General features: G+C 45.2%; 1 protein-coding gene across 4 annotated transcripts in view; it reads left to right on the top strand.

The window, feature by feature from the left end:
• LOC110521932 (vesicle-fusing ATPase) overlaps nucleotides 1–20,579 on the top strand; it is a 48,427-nt gene that overhangs the window by 26,675 nt on the left and 1,173 nt on the right. For 2 of the 4 annotated variants that reach the window (XM_090232223.1, XM_021599907.3), the window contains 14 exons: nucleotides 7,676–7,831; nucleotides 11,341–11,540; nucleotides 11,922–12,087; nucleotides 13,690–13,764; nucleotides 14,144–14,331; nucleotides 16,775–16,870; nucleotides 17,021–17,177; nucleotides 17,354–17,487; nucleotides 17,889–17,955; nucleotides 18,200–18,279; nucleotides 18,448–18,582; nucleotides 18,738–18,851; nucleotides 19,094–19,149; nucleotides 19,604–19,647. In XM_090232223.1, coding sequence (XP_090088349.1) covers nucleotides 7,676–7,831; nucleotides 11,341–11,540; nucleotides 11,922–12,087; nucleotides 13,690–13,764; nucleotides 14,144–14,331; nucleotides 16,775–16,870; nucleotides 17,021–17,177; nucleotides 17,354–17,487; nucleotides 17,889–17,955; nucleotides 18,200–18,279; nucleotides 18,448–18,582; nucleotides 18,738–18,851; nucleotides 19,094–19,149; nucleotides 19,604–19,634 — 1,655 coding nt within the window. In that variant the 3' untranslated portion in view covers nucleotides 19,635–19,647. The remainder of the gene's footprint in view (nucleotides 1–7,675; nucleotides 7,832–11,340; nucleotides 11,541–11,921; nucleotides 12,088–13,689; nucleotides 13,765–14,143; nucleotides 14,332–16,774; nucleotides 16,871–17,020; nucleotides 17,178–17,353; nucleotides 17,488–17,888; nucleotides 17,956–18,199; nucleotides 18,280–18,447; nucleotides 18,583–18,737; nucleotides 18,852–19,093; nucleotides 19,150–19,603; nucleotides 19,648–20,579) is intronic. The other 2 variants (XM_021599908.3, XM_021599906.3) reach the window with 1 other exon arrangement.

The following is a 20,579-nucleotide window of genomic DNA, read 5'->3' on the forward strand; positions in this document are numbered from 1 at the left end:
GCAAAAGGTGGATAATTTGAAGAATCTAAAATATTAAATATATTTTTGAACACTTTTTTTGCGAACTACATGATTTCATGTGTTATTAGATTTGATGTCTTCACTATTATTCTACAATGTTGAAAATAGTAAAACTAAAGAAAAACTCTTGAATGAGTAGGTGTGTCTAAACTTTTGACTGGTACTGTTCCTAGAACTATTACATAAGATGGCACCACAACAGGCACATCTTTCTGCACCGTTCAAATTCAAACAAACAGTGCACTCGGAAAGTATTCAGACCCCTTCCCCTTTTCCACATTTTGTTACTTTACAGCCTTATTCTAAAATTGATAAAATAATGTTTTCCCCTCGGCAATCCACAAACAAAATACCCCATAATGACAAAACAAAAACATTTTTTTAGAAAATGTTTACATTTATGATTGAACTCAGGTGCATAATGTTTCCATTGATTATCCTTGAGATGTTTCTGAAACTCGATTGGAGTCCACCTGCGGTAAATTCAATTGATTGGCCATGATTTGGAAAGGCACACACATGTCTATATAAGGTCCGACAGTTGACAGTGCATGTCAGAGCAAAAACCAAGCCATGAGGTCGAAGGAATTGTCCGTAAAGCTCAGAGACGGGATTGTGTCGAGGCACAGATCTGGAGAAGGGTACCAACACATTTCTGCAGCAAAGTGGCCTCTGTCATTCTTAAATGGAAGAAGTTTGAAACCACCAAGACTCTTCCTAGAGCTGGCCTCCCAGCCAAACTGAGCGATCGGGGGAGAACGGCCTTGGTCAGGGAGGTGACCAAGAACCTGATGGTCATTCGGACAGAGCTCCAGAGTTGCTCTGTGGCGATGGGAGTACATTCCAGAAGGACAACTATCTCTGCAGCACTCCACCAATCAGGCCTTTATGGTAGAGTGGCCAGACAGAAGCCACTCCTCAGTAAAAGGAACATGACAGCCGGCTTGGAGTTTGCCAAAAGGCACCCAAAGGACTCTCAGGCCTTGAGAAACAAGATTCTCTGGTCTGATGAAATGCCAAGCATCACATCTGGAGGAAACCTAGCACCATCCCTACAGTGAAGCGTGGTGGTGGCAGTATCATGCTGTGGGAATGTTTTTCAGCAGCAGGGACTGGGAGACTAATAAGGATTGAGGGAAAGATTAAAGTAGCAAAATACAGAAATCCTTGATGAAAACCTGATTGATGAGAGAGAGCTCAGGGCCTCAGACTGGGGAGAAGGTTCACCTTCCAACAGGACAACGACGCAAAGCACACAGCCAAGAAAATGCAGGAGTGGCTTCGGGTCAAGTCTCTGTGTGGCCCAGCCAGAGCCCGGACTTGAACCCATCAAACATCTCTGGAGAGACCTGAAAATAGCTGTGCAACGACGCTCCCCATCAAACCTGACAGAGCTTGAGAGAATCTGCAGAGAAGAATGGGAGAAACTCCCCAAAAACAGATGTGCCAAGCTTGTAGCGTCATACTCAAGACCACTCGAGGCTGTAATCGCTGCCAAAGGTGCTTCAACAAAGTACTGAGTAAATGGTCTGAAAATGTTATATTTAATTGTTTTTGTCATTATGAGGTATTGTGTGTAGCTTGATGAGGGAAAAAGCAATTTAATACATTTTAGAATAAGGCTGTGTCTCGCCCTGACCTTAGAGCTTTTAATGTCTCTATTTTGGTTTGGTCAGGGTGTTATTTGGGTGGGCATTCTGTTCTTTTTTCTATGTTTTTGTATTTTTTTGTTTTGGCCGGGTATGGTTCTCAATCAGGGACAGCTGTCCATCGTTGTCTCTGATTGGGAACCATACTTAGGTAGCTTTTTGCCACAGGGTTTTTGTGGGTAGTTCATTTCTGTTTAGTGTTTTGCACCTTTCAGGACTGTTTCGGTTATTCTCTTTGTTATTTTTGTGTTCAGTTTTAACAAAGAAAGCATGAGCACTTACCACGCCGCGCTTTGGTCTGATGAGTCCTCTTCTTCAGACGACGAATACCGTTACAGGCTGTAACAAAATGTGGGGTCTGAATACTCTGTGTCCATGGGATAGCCATGTCCATGGGATAGCCATCTTCTGTGTCATTAACTACCTTGAACTACATTGGACTATGTGCAAACTGGAAAAAGGTTATCCATTTATTGTAGTTGGGGACTTTAATAAAGGAAATCTGAGGAAACGCTACCGAAATTCGAGCAACACGTTTGTGCTACACGTACAACATGGACCCTGGATCATTGCTACTCTCCCTTCCGGGATGGCTACAAGGCCCTCCCCCGCCCTCCCTTCGGCAAATCAGATCACGCCTCTATTCTGCTCCTCCCCACCTATAGGCAGCAACTTGAACAGGAAGCTCCTGTGGTAAGGACTGTTCAACGTTGGTCTGACAAATCGGAATCTATGCTTCAAGATTGTTTGTTTGACTGTGAAATGTTCTGGGTTGCCTCTGAAAATACTGTAGTATCTACGTATACACTGACGGGGTTCATCAGGAAGTGCATGGAGGATGGTCTTCCCACTGTGACGATTAGAACTTATCCCAAAACTGTGGATAGAATGAAGTAGTTGTGCAAAATTGAAAGCGCGAACCACCGCAGTTATCCATGGCAAGGTGACTTGGAACATGGACGTGTACAAACAGACCAACTACTACCTCCGTAAAGCAATCAAAGAAGTAAAATGATAGTACAGGTACAAAGTGGCTTCGCAATTCAATGGCTCAGACACGAGACAAATGTGTCAAGGACTCCAGACAATCACAGATTATGAAGGGAAAGCCATCCAGATCGCGGACACCGAAACCTGACTCCCGGATGAAATAAACACCTTCTTCGCCCATTTAGAGGAAAACAACATTGAGCTGCCGATACGGGCACCTCTGTATCCAAGAAAGCGAACGGAACTGAACTAAATGACTTTGAGAGGCTAGTTAAGGACCATATCACCGCCACCTTACCCAACACCCTAGAGTCACTATAATTCTCATATCGCCGCAACAGATCCACGGACAACACAATCGCCATTGCACTGCACACTGCCCTATCCCACCTGGACAAGAGAAATACCTATGTAAGAATGTTGTTCATCGACTACAACTCAGCCTTCAACAAAAATCACTAAGCTCAGGGCCATGGTTCTCCCTGTGCAACTGGGTCCTGGACTTCCTGAAGGGGTCGACCCCAAGTGGTGAAGGTAGGAACCAACACCTCTGCCATGTTGATCCTCAACACAGGCGTGCATGCTCAGCCCCTCCTGTACTCCTTGTTCATCCATTACTGCCTGGCCACGCACGTCTCCAACTCCAAGTTTCATGATGACAACATTGGTAGGCCTGATTACCAACAACGATGAGACAGCCTACAGGGAGGAGGTGAGCGCCCTCAACGTCAAGAAAACGAAGGAGCTGATTGTGGATTACAGAAGAGAGCACGGCCCCATCCACACGTCAGGGTCGCAGTGGATAGGGTAAAAAGCTTTAAGTTTCTCTGCATGCTCATCACTGAAATCCGAATAGGTACATTCACACAGACATCGTGGTGATGAAGGTGCAACAGTGTCTCTTCAACCTCAGGATGCTGAAGAAATTAAGCTTTTCCCTTACGATTTTCTGTAGATGCACCATTGAGAGCATCCTGTCAGGCAGTATCAACATCTAGAAGGGCAATTGCACTGTCCAGAGGGTGGTGTGGTCCGCCCAACGCATCGCCCCGGGGCACACTGCCTGCGTTCCAGGACGTCTACAGACGGCGGAGACAGTACTGGTGTCACGCTCGCTATCCTCAAACTCCCTGTAATAAATCGACCAAGGCGCAGCGTGCATGTAGTTCCACATTTTTTTATGAAAGTAAAACCGAAACAACCAAAAAACAAACAGGTAAACAGCAAAGAACCTGATGCAACCGAGGTACACACAAACACACACGGAAAAATAATTATCCACAAAACACAGGTTTTGGCTAGAAAGGCTAGAAACATAGAAAAAAGAACATAGAATGCCCACCCAAATAACACCCTGACCAAACCAAAATAGAGAATAAAAAGCCTCTCTATGGCCAGGGCGTGACAGTACCCCCCCAAAGGTGCGGACTCCGGCTGCAAAACCTGACTCTAAAGGGGAGGGTCCGGGACGTGGACCCCGCTCCACCTCAGTCTTGGCCCACTTAGGTGGTGCCTCTGGAGCGGGCCCCGGACTGAAGACTCTGGCAGCTCCGGACAGACGGGCGGCTCTGGCAGCTCCGGACAGACGGGCGGCTCTGGCAGCTCCGGACAGACGGGCGGCTCTGGCAGCTCCGGACAGACGGGCGGCTCTGGCAGCTCCGGACAGACGGGCGGCTCTGGCAGCTCCGGACAGACGGGCGACTCTGGCAGCTCCGGACAGGAGGGCGGCTCTGGCAGCTCCGGACAGGAGGGAGACTTGGGTTCTGGGAGCAGGCACAGGACTCACCAGGCTGGGGAGACATACAGGCGGCCTCTTCCTTGGCCGAGGTACCAGATACACAGGGCCGTGGAGGCGCACTGGCGGTCTCGCACTGGCGGTCTCGACCGCAAAAAATATTTTGGGGGTTGCCTCTCGGGCTTCAGTGACCGGGTCTTGCCCTCTACCATTCTTTCCTCCCCGGTCGAACTCCTCCTCCAGGTTGGCGCACGCTGCTTGGTCTTCTTGTGGTGGGTAATTCTGTAACGGCCGTTGGTGGAAGAAGGTGAGGACCAAAGCGCAGCGTGGTACAGTGCCTTGCGAAAGTATTCGGCCCCCTTGAACTTTGTGACCTTTTGACACATTTCAGGCTTCAAACATAAAGATATAAAACTGTATTTTTTTGTGAAGAATCAACAAGTGGGACACAATCATGAAGTGGAACGACATTTATTGGATATTTCAAACTTTTTTAACAAATCAAAACCTGAAAAATTGGGCGTGCAAAATTATTCAGCCCCCTTAAGTTAATACTTTGTAGCGTCACCTTTTGCTGCGATTACAGCTGTAAGTTGCTTGGGGTATGTCTCTATCAGTTTTGCACATCGAGAGAATCAATTTTTTTCCCATTCCTCCTTGCAAAACAGCTCAAGCTCAGTGAGGTTGGATGGAGAGCATTTGTGAACAGCAGTTTTCAGTTCTTTCCACAGATTCTCGATTGGATTCAGGTCTGGACTTTGACTTGGCCATTCTAACACCTGGATATGTTTATTTTTGAACCATTCCATTGTAGATTTTGCTTTATGTTTTGGATCATTGTCTTTTTGGAAGACAAATCTCCGTCCCAGTCTCAGGTCTTTTGCAGACTCCATCAGGTTTTCTTCCAGAATGGTCCTGTATTTGGCTCCATCCATCTTCCCATCAAATTTAACCATCTTCCCTGTCCCTGCTGAAGAAAAGCAGGCCCAAACCATGATGCTGCCACCACCATGTTTGACAGTGGGGATGGTGTGTTCAGCTGTGTTGCTTTTACGCCAAACATAACGTTTTGCATTGTTGCCAAAAAGTTCAATTTTGGTTTCATCTGACCAGAGCACCTTCTTCCACATGTTTGGTGTGTCTCCCAGGTGGCTTGCGGCAAACTTTAAACTACACTTTTTATGGATATCTTTAAGAAATGGCTTTCTTCTTGCCACTCTTCCATAAAGGCCAGATTTGTGCAATATACGACTGATTGTTGTCCTATGGACAGAGTCTCCCACCTCAGCTGTAGATCTCTGCAGTTCATCCAGAGTGATCATGGGCCTCTTGGCTGCATCTCTGATCAGTCTTCTCCTTGTATGAGCTGAAAGTTTAGAGGGACGGCCAGGTCTTGGTAGATTTGCAGTGGTCTGATACTCCTTCCATTTCAATATTATCGCTTGCACGGTGCTCCTTGGGATGTTTAAAGCTTGGGAAATATTTTTGTATCCAAATCCGGCTTTAAACTTCTTCACAACAGTATCTCGGACCTGCCTGGTGTGTTCCTTGTTCTTCATGATGCTCTCTGCGCTTTTAACGGACCTCTGAGACTATCACAGTGCAGGTGCATTTATACGGAGACTTGATTACACACAGGTGGATTGTATTTATTATCATTAGTCATTTAGGTCAACATTGGATCATTCAGAGATCCTCACTGAACTTCTGGAGAGAGTTTGCTGCACTGAAATTAAAGGGGCTGAATAATTTTGCACACCCAATTTTTCAGTTTTTGATTTGTTAAAAAAGTTTGAAATATCCAATAAATGTCGTTCCACTTCATGATTGTGTCCCACTTGTTGTTGATTCTTCACAAAAAAATACAGTTTTATATCTTTATGTTTGAAGCCTGAAATGTGGCAAAAGGTCACAAAGTTCAAGGGGGCCGAATACTTTCGCAAGGCACTGTACATGTTCGTCATTTATTAAATTGAACTGAACACTAAATACAAAGTAACAAAAAGAACAACCGAAACAGCTCCGTCAGGTACAAAACAGAAAGCAACTATCCACAAAACCCATGTGGGCAAGAGCTACCTAAGTATGGTTCTCAATCAGAGACAACGACAGACAGCTGTCCCTGATTGAGAACCATACACGGCCATAAACAAAGAAATACAAAAACATAGAAAAAATAACATAGAATGCCCACCCTAGTGTCACCCTGGCCTAACCAAAATAGAGAATAAAAAGCCTCTCTATGGCCAGGGAGTGACAACAGGTGCATCAAATCTGGGACTGAGAGACTGAAAAACAACTCCTATCTCTAGGCCATCAGACTGTTTAACAGTCACCAATAGCCTTAGTCACTGTTCTAGTCAACTACCACCCGGTATTCTACTCTGCACCTTATATACATACAGTAGATAGTCATTGGACACTGGTCATTTTAATAATGTTTACATACCGTTTTACCCACTTTATATGTATATACTGTATTGTAGTCATGTCTCATCCTATATAACTACTGCTGTACACACTCTTTCTATTCAGATATATACACTACCGTTCAAAAGTTTGGGGTCACTTAGAAATGTTCTTGTTTTTTAAATAAAAGCACATTTTTTTGTCCATTGAAATAACATCAAATTGATCAGAAATACAGTGTAGACATTGTTAATGTTGTAAATGACTATTGTAGCTGGTAGGTGATTTCTACATAGGCGTAGAGGCCCATTATCAGCAACAATCACTCCTGTGTTCCAATGGCACATTGTGTTAGCTAATCCAAGATTATAATTTTAAAAGACTAATTGATCATTAGAAAACCCTTTGCAATTATGTTAGCAAAGCTGAAAACTGTTGTTCTGATTAAGAATGAATAAATATTGGCCTTCTATAGACGAGTTGAGTATCTGGAGTCCCTGTCGCTGACATTGCTCGTTCTGATATTTATTAATTCCTTAATTTTTCTGGATAATGTGTGTTGTTGATTTATTTTTTTCATTGTCATTGCTAGGTATTACTGCACTGTTGGAGCTATAAACACAAGCATTTACTTGCACCTGTTATAATGTCTGCAAATCTGTCTAAGCAAGCAATAAACTCTGATTCAATTTTTTATTTGATTTGTCAAAATACATTTTGAGACCAAATTGACCAAGATTGATCAAATCCTGCAACCATGGGAAAATAACCATTCTTTATCCATTGTTACAGTTTTCATTGTGATGTCTATTTGAGTATGTTTTTAATGCATTTTAAATAACGTTGTATTCAATTCCTCTTTGCCCACTAGGCAAGGCCAAGACCAAAGAACAGCGTCAGTCCATCATCAACCCGGACTGGAACTTTGAGCGCATGGGCATTGGTGGTCTGGACAAAGAGTTCTCTGACATCTTCCGCCGAGCCTTCGCCTCTCGTGTCTTCCCTCCTGACATCGTGGAACAGATGGGTAAGGCTCCCCACTCCATAGTCTTAGTTAGATCATGCAGTACTACCTACAGTGCGGGCACAAAAAGTAAGGTCGAGCCGCGGTATTGGCAGAACAAATGTATGTGCAACAATGGCGTCTCACAGTGCCTCCTAGTGATCATTTGTCATAAACTAAATTGTCTGTGTTTTTTTTATTTTTATTTTTTTTATTTCACCTTTATTTAACCAGGTAGGCTAGTTGAGAACAAGTTCTCATTTGCAACTGCGACCTGGCCAAGATAAGGCATAGCAGTGTGAACAGACAACACAGAGTTACACATGGAGTAAACAATTAACAAGTCAATAACACAGTAGAAAAAAGGAGAGTCTATATATACATTGTGTGCAAAAGGCATGAGGAGGTAGGCAAATAATTACAATTATGCAGATTAACACTGGAGTGATACATGATCAGATGGTTATGTACAGGTAGAGATTGGTGTGCAAAAGAGCAGAAAAATAAAAATAAATAAATAAAAACAGTATGGGGATGAGGTAGGTGAAAATGGGTGGGCTATTTACCAATAGACTATGTACAGCTGCAGCGATCGGTTAGCTGCTCGGATAGCAGATGTTTGAAGTTGGTGAGGGAGATAAAAGTCTCCAACTTCAGCGATTTTTGCAATTCGTTCCAGTCACAGGCAGCAGAGAACTGGAACGAAAGGCGGCCAAATGAGGTGTTGGCTTTAGGGATGATCAGTGAGATACACCTGCTGGAGCGCGTGCTACGGATGGGTGTTGCCATCGTAACCAGTGAACTGAGATAAGGCGGAGCTTTACCTAGCATGGACTTGTAGATGACCTGGAGCCAGTGGGTCTGGCGACGAATATGTAGCGAGGGCCAGCCGACTAGAGCATACAAGTCGCAGTGGTGGGTGGTATAAGGTGCTTTAGTGACAAAACGGATGGCACTGTGATAAACTGCATCCAGTTTGCTGAGTAGAGTGTTGGAAGCAATTTTGTAGATGACGTCGCCGAAGTCGAGGATCGGTAGGATAGTCAGTTTTACTAGGGTAAGTTTGGCGGCGTGAGTGAAGGAGGCTTTGTTGCGGAATAGAAAGCCGACTCTTGATTTGATTTTCGATTGGAGATGTTTGATATGGGTCTGGAAGGAGAGTTTAGAGTCTAGCCAGACACCTAGGTACTTATAGATGTCCACATATTCAAGGTCGGAACCATCCAGGGTGGTGATGCTGGTCAGGCGTGCGGGTGCAGGCAGCGAACGGTTGAAAAGCATGCATTTGGTTTTACTAGCGTTTAAGAGCAGTTGGAGGCCACGGAAGGAGTGCTGTATGGCATTGAAGCTCGTTTGAAGGTTAGATAGCACAGTGTCCAAGGACGGGCCGGAAGTATATAGAATGGTGTCGTCTGCGTAGAGGTGGATCAGGGAATCGCCCGCAGCATGAGAAACATCATTGATATATACAGAGAAAAGAGTCGGCCCGAGAATTGAACCCTGTGGCACCCCCATAGAGACTGCCAGAGGACCGGACAGCATGCCCTCCGATTTGACACACTGAACTCTGTCTGCAAAGTAATTGGTAAACCAGGCAAGGCAGTCATCCGAAAAACCGAGGCTACTGAGTCTGCCGATAAGAATACGGTGATTGACAGAGTCGAAAGCCTTGGCAAGGTCTATGAAGACGGCTGCACAGTACTGTCTTTTATCGATGGCGGTTATGATATCGTTTAGTACCTTGAGCGTGGCTGAGGTACACCCGTGACCGGCTCGGAAACCAGATTGCACAGCGGAGAAGGTACGGTGGGATTCAAGATGGTCAGTGACCTGTTTGTTGACTTGGCTTTCGAAGACCTTAGATAGGCAGGGCAGGATGGATATAGGTCTGTAACAGTTTGGGTCCAGGGTGTCGCCCCCTTTGAAGAGGGGGATGACTGCGGCAGCTTTCCAATCCTTGGGGATCTCAGACGATATGAAAGAGAGGTTGAACAGGCTGGTAATAGGGGTTGCGACAATGGCGGCGGATAGTTTCAGGAATAGAGGGTCCAGATTGTCCAGCCCAGCTGATTTGTACGGGTCCAGGTTTTGCAGCTCTTTCAGGACATCTGCTATCTGGATTTGGGTAAAGGAGAACCTGGAGAGGCTTGGGCGAGTAGCTGCGGGGGGGGGGGAGCTGTTGTCCGAGGTTGGAGTAGCCAGGCGGAAGGCATGGCCAGCCGTTGAGAAATGCTTGTTGAAGTTTTCGATAATCATGGATTTATCGGTGGTGACCATGTTACCTAGTCTCAGTGCAGTGGGCAGCTGGGAGGAGGTGCTCTTGTTCTCCATGGACTTCACAGTGTCCCAGAACTTTTTGGAGTTGGAGCTACAGGATGCAAACTTCTGCCTGAAGAAGTTGGCTTTAGCTTTCCTGACTGACTGTGTGTATTGGTTCCTGACTTCCCTGAACAGTTGCATATCGCGGGGACTATTCGATGTTAGCGCAGTCCGCCACAGGATGTTTTTGTGCTGGTCGAGGGCAGTCAGGTCTGGAGTGAACCAGGGGCTATATCTGTTCTTAGTTCTGCATTTTTTGAACGGAGCATGCTTATCTAAAATGGTGAGGAAGTTACTTTTAAAGAAAGACCAGGCATCCTCAACTGACGGGATGAGGTCAATGTCCTTCCAGGATACCCGGGCCAGGTCGATTAGAAAGGCCTGCTCACAGAAGTGTTTTAGGGAGCGTTTGACAGTGATGAGGGGTGGTCGTTTGACTGCGGCTCCGTAGCGGATACAGGCAATGAGGCAGTGATCGCTGAGATCCTGGTTGTAGACAGCGGAGGTGTATTTGGAGGGCCAGTTGGTCAGGATGACGTCAATGAGGGTGCCCTTGTTTACAGAGTTAGGGTTGTACCTGGTGGGTTCCTTGATGATTTGAGTGAGATTGAGGGCATCTAGCTTAGATTGTAGGACTGCCGGGGTGTTAAGCATATCCCAGTTTAGGTCACCTAACAGAACAAACTCTGAAGCTAGATGGGGGGCGATCAATTCACAAATGGTGTCCAGGGCACAGCTGGGAGCTGAGGGGGGTCGGTAGCAGGCGGCAACAGTGAGAGACTTATTTCTGGAGAGAGTAATTTTCAAAATTAGTAGTTCGAACTGTTTGGGTATGGACCTGGAGAGTATGACATTACTTTGCAGGCTATCTCTGCAGTAGACTGCAACTCCTCCCCCTTTGGCAGTTCTATCTTGACGGAAGATGTTATAGTTGGGTATGGAAATCTCAGAATTTTTGGTGGCCTTCCTGAGCCAGGATTCAGACACGGCAAGGACATCAGGGTTAGCAGAGTGTGCTAGAGCAGTGAGTAAGACACACTTAGGGAGGAGGCTTCTGATGTTGACATGCATGAAACCAAGGCTTTTTCGATCACAGAAGTCAACAAATGAGGGTGCCTGGGGACATGTACACAACTGGAGCATGCTGTGCTTTCAAAAATTCAGAGATTGACTGAGAAACGTTGGTCGATAGACATTGTTCCAATGCGCCCTAGGTTGTAAGCACGTGAAGGGAATCCTTCTCTTCGGGCCTCCTGGTTGTGGTAAGACTCTGATGGCCAGGCAGATTGGCAAGATGCTCAACTCCCGCGAACCCAAGATCGTCAACGGCCCTGAGATCCTCAACAAGTTTGTGGGAGAGTCTGAGGCCAACATCCGCAAGCTCTTCGCAGATGCAGAAGAGGAGCAGAAGAGGGTGAGTGGCCAGCCGCCATCTTTTTTTTGATGACCACAAGTTATTAATCAAACTAAAATATCTATCCACGGCCTCCTGAGTGGTGCAGCGTTCTAAGGCACTGCATTGCAGTGTTTGAGGCGTCACTACAGCCCGGGGTTCGATAGCCGGCTATGGCCCGGGAGACCCATGAGGGCGACACACAATTGACCCAGTGTCGTCCGGGTTAGGGGAGGGTTTGGCCGGCCAGGATGTCCTTGTCCCATCGCGCTCTAGCGAATCCTTGTCCATCCACAATGAGAAAATCACAAACAAATGTTATACGTCCATGCATGACTGACTGTCTCTCTCTCTTTCTCGTCATCCACTCTGCCTACTCTCCCCTCTCTTCTGTCATCCTAGCTGGGTGCTAACAGTGGTCTGCACATAATCATCTTTGATGAGCTGGATGCCATCTGTAAGCAGAGAGGTACTGGGCAGGGCAGTACAGGAGTCCACGACACGGTGGTCAACCAGCTGCTGTCCAAGATAGACGGAGTAGAGCAGCTCAACAACATCCTGGTCATAGGTAGGTGTCACGTTCACTGTCTTCAAACTCCCTGTCATAGATGAGCCAAGGCGCAGCGTGCATGTAATTCCACATCTTTTAATAAAGTGAAACTTTCACAAAAAAAACAGGTAAACAGAAACCGACTGTGACGCAACCGTGGAGCACAGAAAAAATAAATAATTACCAACAATATTAGGTGGGGAAAAAGGCTGCCTAAGTATGATTCCCAATCAGAGACAACGATAGACAGCTGCCTCTGATTGGGAACCACACTCGCCCAAAAACAAAGAAATAGAAAACATAGAATGCCCACCCAAATCACACCGGGCGTAACAGTAGGTAGTAGTACACTCTTCTGTAACATACTGGTCATAAATAGTTAGTGGTACACTGTCCTATAAATCAAATTGTATTAGTCACATGCGCCAAATAAAACAGATGTCGACCTAACAATAGCAATGCAAATAGTCTGGGTGGCCTTTTGATTAGATGTCCAGGAGTCTTATGGCATGGGGATAGAAGCTGTTAAGAAGCCTCTTGGATTTAGACTTGGTGCTTCGGTACCACTTGCCATGTGGTATCAGAGAGAACAGTCTTTGACTAGGGTGGCTGGAGTCTTTGAGAATTGTTAGGGCCTTCCTCTGACACCGCCTGGTATAGAGGTTCTGGATGGCAGAAAGCTTGGCCCCAGTGATGTACTGGGCCGTACGCACTACCCTCTGTAGTGCCTTGTGGTCGCAGGCCGAGCAGTTGCCATACCAGATAGTGATGCAACTAGTCAGCATGCTCTCGATGGTTCAGCTGTAGAACCTATTGAGGATCTGAGGACCCATGCCAAATCTTTTCAGTCTCCTGAGGGGGAATATATTTTGTCGTGCCCTCTTCACAACTGTCTTGGTGTGCTTGGTGATGTGGACACCAAGGAACATGAAGTTCTCAACCTGCTCCATTACAGCCCTGTCGATGAGAATGGGGGCGTGCTCTGTCCTCTTTTTCCTGTAGTCCTCAATCATCTCCTTAGTCTTGATCACGTTGAGGGAGAGGTTGTTGTCCTGGCACCCCATGGCCAGGTCTCTGACCTCCTCCATATAGGCTGTCTTGTCGGTGATGAGGCCTACCACTGATGTGTGATCAGCAAACTTAATGATGGTGTTGGAGTCGTGCCTGGACGTGCAGTCATGAGTGAACAGGGAGTACAGGAGGGGACTGAGCACGCACCCCCGAGGGGCCCCTGTGTTGAGGATCAGTGTGGGGCAGATGTGTTGTTACCTACACTTACCACCTGGGGGCTGCCCGCCAGGAAGTCCAGGATCCAGTTGCAGAGGGAGGAGTTTTTTCCCAGGGTCCTTAGCTTATCGATGAGCTTTGAGGGCACTATGGTGTATAACATACTGGTCATAGGTACTGTAGGTAGTGGTACGCTGTCCTATAATAGAATACCTGTTATAGTTGTTGAACTTTGCTGAACAGGTGTCAGTTTTTATAGATGTAATTTGAGGTATAGATACCAATCTTACATTAAGCCTCACATAGCACCAGAGATGAATACATGACTCTGGTTTAACTAGTAACTCCATCTTTATATTTATATCCACCTTACACCATTTATTTTTCCCACAGGGATGACCAACAGGCCTGACCTGATAGATGATGCTTTGATGAGGCCTGGCAGGTTTGAGGTCAAGATGGAGATCGGTAATTATTTTTAATTGAACCTTTATTCAACTAGGCAAGTCAGTTAAGAACAGATTCTTATTTACAATGATGGCCTACCCTGGCCAAACCCAGACGACGCTGGGCCAATTGTGCGCCATCCTATGGGACTCCCAATCACAGCTGGATGTGATGCAGCCAGGAATCAAACCAGGTACTGCAGTGATGCCTCTTGCACTGAGATGCAGTGTCTTAGACCACTGCGCCACTCGGGAGCATATCTCTGTGCCTTCTCCTTTATTTCCTGGGTTGTTCCTTTTCGTATGTTCCACCACCCTTTTTTGTATTATTGTAGTGACCTCTCTACCTCCCTGAATGCATCTTTACCACTTTCATTCTTCCTTCCCTCCCTCCCTCTCAGGTCTTCCGGATGAGAAGGGGCGTGTTCAGATTCTCAACATTCACACTAATAAGATGCGTGACTTCGGCCTGCTGGCTCCTGATGTGGACGTGAAGGAGCTGGCTGCCGGGACCAAGAACTACAGTGGTGCTGAACTGGAGGGACTGGTCAGAGCTGCCCAATCAACAGCCATGAACCGCCACATTAAGGTTAGAGTCCAACCAATCAACAAACATGAACATCCATGACACGCTTAGACCAGTGGTTCCCAAACTTTTTATAGTCCCGTACCCCTTCAAACATTCAACCTCCAGCTGTGTACCCCCTCTAGCACCAGGGTCAGCGCACTATCAAATGTTGTTTTTTTGCCCTCATTCTAAGCCTGCTACACACATACTACACATTTATTAAACATAAGAATGAGTTTTTGTCACAACCCGGCTCGTGGGATGTGACAAAGAGCTCTTATAGGGCCAGGGCACAATTAATAATAATCAATAATTTTTCTCTTTTATTTAACCATCTTAAATCTTATTTGTTCATCGAAAATTGGGAATAACCACAGGTTAATGAGAAGGGTGTGCTTGAAAGGATGCACATAACTGATTAAATTCAATTTTCACAAAACCGCTTGTTGCAATTTCGATGAGGCTCTCTTGTTCAGATATCGGTTAGTGGACTGGAGGCAGGGCATGAAAGGGATAGTGAATTCAGTTGTTTGTGCCAACCGTTTCGGGAAAGTACCTGCGTAATTGCATACCCAACTCACTCAGGTGCTTCGCTATATATCATTTGACATTGTCCATAAGCTTGAGTTGATTTGCACACAAAAAATCATACAATGATGGAAAGACCTGTGTGTTGTCGTTGTTAATGCAGACAGAGAAGAGCTCCAACGTATTAATCACAGCCTCAATTTTGTCCAAACACATTGAATATAGTTGCAGAAAGTCCCTGTAATCCTAGATTCAGATCATTCAGGAGATAGGCCAGTCGTGTGAGAATCTTGTCATCATGCAAGCGGTCAGAAAAGTGAAAATTATGGTCAGCAAAGAAAACTTTAAGCTTGTCTCTCAATGAAAAATACACAAGAGTTCAGGGGCCTTGCTTTAATAAAGTTAACCATTTTCACTGTAGTGTCCAAAACGTTTTTCAAGCTATCAGGCATTCTCTTGGCAGCAAGAGCCTCTCGGTGTATGCTGCAGTGTACCCAATTGGCATCGGAAGCAACTGCTTGCACACTCGTTACCACTCCACTATGTCTCCCATATACCAGGAGCTGTGCCAGGCGCGCCAAGTCTGTTGACTCATCCAGCTGTAACGCATAGAATTCACTGGCTTGTATGCGAAGCAGTAATTGTTTCAAAACATCTCCTGCCATGTCACTGATGCGTTGTGAAACAGTGTTGTTTGATGAAGGCATTGTCTGTATAGCTTTTTGGACTTTTTCCTCCAGCAATATCCCAGTCATATCCGCAGCAGCAGGAAGAATGAAGTCCTCCACAATAGCATGTGTTTTGCCTGTCCTAGCCACTAGGTAGCTCACTATATAAGACGCTTCTTGCCCCTTCTTATTAATGGTATCTGTTGCTATTATACATGTCTTACTACTAGAAAGTCATCTTAATTCTCGCTCAAGAACCTCCTGTGGCTTATTATTCAAAATGGCATGTTTTGTTTCTAAATGTCTGCGCAAGAGTGAAGGTTTCATCGAGTTGTGAGATAGTACTTTTGCACATATAACACACTGTGGGTGAGGAAAGGCACTACTCCCAATATAAGTGAACCCCAAATCAATGTAGTTCATATTTGCACCTCTTCGATGGTCCAACGTCCCTGTCTGTTGTTCGGTGCTTTCCCGGGTAAGGGGGCAGTAACTCTTTGGCTGTATCAGATTCACAACTGTCAGTTTCCATGCTAGCTGGGCTAACAACAAATGTAGAATTTCTGATGCCGCTATTGTATGTGCTCGTGGAAGCAGAACAACTTGTGTTGTCGACAGGTGCAGGTATAGTACTGCTGGTAGTAGCAGTAATACCAGTAGCGCTGGTATGTGTCTCTATGGACCCGGACCTTACATTTTTTTTTAACCATTTATCAATTTTGGAACAAACGGAATGAACAGCAGTTGCGTTTGGATACATACGGACCGTTAGTGGAATTCCCGCGAGAGAGTAATGGTTAAAGTGATTGGATGTTAATTATTTGATTAGGCTACCTGTATTTGATATTGTGTTGTTATTTCGCCGGACACTAGATGGTTTAATTTTATTTTTGGCAGTGAAACGAGGCTACTCAGGCGAGGAAAAAACAAATGTATAGCCCTGTTGGAAAATATAAATTGACTGTTTAAAAATGTGTGTGTGTATATATATATTTAATTATTTTAATTATATATTTTTTTATTAAAAAAAAAAAGTGAATTACATTTTTATTTGGTGAACCCCGATGGCATTGCGCGTACCCCAGTCTGGGAATACCTGGCTTAGACTATCCAATTGACATCTTTGAACACACATGGCATGGTTAGACTCCACCCCTTAGCAATGTGCTTTTAGGGGCTTTTATTAATCTCTGCCATAACTCTGTCCTTTGTTAAGTCTACTGTATATCACAGTCAGATCAGACTGATATTTATTTCTGTGGTTCCAGGCCACAGCCACAGTGGAGGTGGACACAGAGAGAGCCGAGAAGCTGCAGGTCACCAGAAGCGACTTCATGGGCTCCCTGAACAATGACATTAAACCAGTAAGTATCTCTCTACTATATGTGTATTCACGTAGGACAGTAGACAAAGTGAATAGGGTGTCATTTGAGATTGACTATCATTCCAATCCTAAAAAGTTCTGCCCACTCCCCCTCCTCTTTATCCTCATCCTCCCCCTCTTCCTCCCCCAGGCATTTGGTTCCAACCAGGAGGATTACGCCAGCTACATCATGAACGGCATCATCAAGTGGGGCGACCCTGTGACCCGTGTGCTGGATGACGGGGAGCTGCTCGTGCAGCAGACCAAGAACAGCGACCGCACACCACTGGTGGCCGTGCTACTGGAGGGTAGGCCTGACCACACACACATACACACAAACACGTGTGAGCGAACACACATATACACATGCAAGAGAGCGTAGGCACATGCAGGTGGAGCTCACACACTTAAGCACACACACAGTTGAAAAACAGCCCCCCCCTTCTCTCTCTAACAGTCTTTATTTGTCCATCTGTCCTCTTAGGATCCCCTCACAGTGGAAAGACGGCCCTGGCTGCCCAAATCTCGGAGAGCTCAGAGTTCCCCTTCATCAAGATCTGTTCCCCAGACAAGATGATCGGTTTCTCCGAAAACTCCAAGTGCCTGGCTATCAAGAAGGTGGATGTGCACCATGAAAGAAAGATTGATACCTGCATACTGTTGAATGCTCCTGCAGTTTTATTAAGTGTTTTGACTCTAATGTCTTTGTAAGGCTGGCACCATGCTTATAGAAAGAGATGGCCACTGTGCCAGAATCTGGTTGAATGGTAGACTAGTTGTGGCACTGCTGACTTTGGACCACGCATTGCCCCATAGAGTTGGTGGTTCGATCCCTGGGTCCCCCTCTCTCTTTACTAGCTACTTCTCTCCAGTTTATCAGTCTCCCTCTTTTCCTATCTGATGTATCGATAACAACTAAGAGCAGAAGAAAGAGATTATTGCCAATACCTACTGTATTTTATTATTATACTGTCTTTTTGTGTTATTTAACTCTGTATCCCCTGCCTTCCTTCCCTCAGATCTTCGAGGATGCCTACAAGTCTCAGCTGAGCTGTGTGGTGGTGGATGACATTGAGCGTCTCCTAGGTGATTCTCTACCTCCTCATTCCTCTGAAACCTCATTCTCCTTTTAGTCTAGTGGACCTCATAATTCCATCTCTAGTGGAGCAACAAACTCGTATCTCTTCTAAACTTTCTAATGATGCTGCAGATAAACAAAACACTGCATCTAGAGCCAAGACCCAGTCTTCAATCCTGAAGGAATCAGCAGCAACACTAGTGGGTCCTGTCTGAAGTACTGTTCTGATTTCTTTGTGCTCCACTCCTTTAGACTACGTTCCCATTGGACCTCGCTTCTCCAACATGGTTCTCCAGGCCCTGCTGGTGCTGCTGAAGAAGACTCCTCCTAAAGTGAGTGTTCACTGTTCAGTTCAACACTGGTATGGTTGCATTACTTAATGCAGGTGTTGAGTTATATTAATGTGTTTATTTACATCTGTCTGTGTGTCTATGCGTATAAGTATGTGCATGTGCATGTACGTGTGTGTAACTCTGTCTGTGCTTTACTCTGCCTACAAGGGCCGTAAGTTGTTGATCATTGGAACCACCAGCCGTAAGGAGGTGCTGCAGGAGATGGAGATGCTGGACGCCTTCAGTACCACCATCCACGTCCCCAACATCTCTACTGGAGAACACCTGGTGGAAGCCCTAGAGGTACGCACACACACTCACACACAAAAACAAACAAGTGAACACACACACACAGACACACACACACAATGTAAATATTGATTAAGTATTTTAGTAGCTAATGCTACTGTCTTGCTTGTGTGCCATTTGTTTACTCATTGTCATTGTATCCTTTGTAGCTACTGGGAAGCTTCACGGATGCAGAGCGGGTCACCATCGGCCAGCACGTCAAGGGAAAGAGGGTCTGGATTGGCATCAAGAAGCTCCTGATGCTAATCGAAATGTCTCTGCAGGTCAGTGGCAATCAGCACTCCTCCTCCTCATCATCGTTCAGCTGCAGAACAGTCGACCACAAGCGTCATCCAGTAGCTATGGTCGCTAGAAAGGTCTCATGCCTCAAGAAGTGGTGCAAACGGTTTTATACGGTAGAGCCTGCATAATGCCACATATTTGCACTATCAAGGTGTGTCTTCTTCTTCTTCTTCTTCTGTAAACCACTGGTGTTAATCTTTGGTTTCCTGCTTCCTTCCTCCAGATGGATGTGGAGTACAGAGTCACTAAGTTCCTGCAGCTTCTTAGAGACGAGGGGGCGTAAGTACTCCCCAACCCCTCCCCCTTACCCACCCACGCAATCATGCTTCACCCTGCCTGCATGCGACTCAATCACAGCCACCCAATCACTTCCTTGCTTTGACTTTATAACCCTGCCTTCCTCTTCTGCATATCCATTACTCCATTTCTATCTCTGTGAATTTTACAACAAGGATACACAATAACAGGCACATATCTAAGGCTAAAGTAAAAAAAACACAATTTACTATATTACTAGTAGTATAATTAGTACAGTAGTAGTACTAGGACATCAGTATTACTTATTTGACTGACACAAATGGGATCCTATGAACATGAAAGACTGTATCATGCTTATTCATGTTCTTGAAGAGGGCTATGAATAAAGTTGTCATACTATCACTTTACTTGCCCACTGGCTGCCAATGCAAGGTATCAGTCGTTGACCGGTGTGATCTCATTTTGTCATCACCAGGTTGGATGACGCCAAGCACATCCGAATTTAAGCTGTCGCTGAGGGTAAGGCCATCAGTAGAAGCTACGAGGCTAGCTATGAGGCTAGCTACCCAGACATTTAACTAGCTTCCCTAGCTACCTCCTCTAGCTTTAGGGAATAGCTTCCCTCATTCAGCTTTATTACAAGGATACCAATGTTTTAGAACTCTAGAAGGCCCTGCTGGCACTTCTGAGATCGTTCCTGTATCTATTTACATACCCATTTACGAGGAATACCCTCGGACAAACTTGTGCTATGAGCAACCAAATTCTACATTTCAATGATCACATTATCAAACAAATGACATATCAAGCATATACAGTTGCGGTCAAATATATCAGCTTATGGAAACTGATTTAAAACTTGTCATTAAAGAAGCTATTGTTTAGGTAAACTGACATCAGCTGTGAAGACATTTTATAACATGTTTTATGTCATTATAATGAATGCATTAGGAGGTTGTTACTGAAGATTTATATGCATGACGTACCTGCCACTCCTGTGCCTCAATCATGTCGATGTAATAAAAACATTACATAAGACAACCTTATGATCATTCTCTCCCTATGTTATGACCTGCCATGACATATTGTCCAGATTTAGTGGCTGATATGACCCTGCTGTGATAGTCTCTGACAATGGACACCACTTATTCCATATCAGGGGTGCATAGCCTCAGTCCTCAAGCCCTTTGAACTACAGACCGACTTCTACCTGGGAATCTGTGACATCAAGTACCAGGGAAAAACAAAAGCAGCAAGACTGCAGAACCCTAGGGCCTGAGTTGTGCTCCCCTGTCCTAGATTGCTGTTGTTGTTTTTTTACAAATTGTTTACAAGAAGTCTTTGCTTTCCTTTTGAATAGACATTCTACACAATTACCGTATATTAGAAAGGTAATTAAAGTGCTAAAATTACTGTTAAAAGATATAGTTCACCATTATGGTTCTCTTCTT

Source organism: Oncorhynchus mykiss, chromosome 4 (genome assembly GCF_057628025.1).
Source record: "Oncorhynchus mykiss isolate SJ-2025 chromosome 4, ASM5762802v1, whole genome shotgun sequence".
Taxonomy (NCBI): Eukaryota; Metazoa; Chordata; class Actinopteri; order Salmoniformes; family Salmonidae; genus Oncorhynchus; species Oncorhynchus mykiss.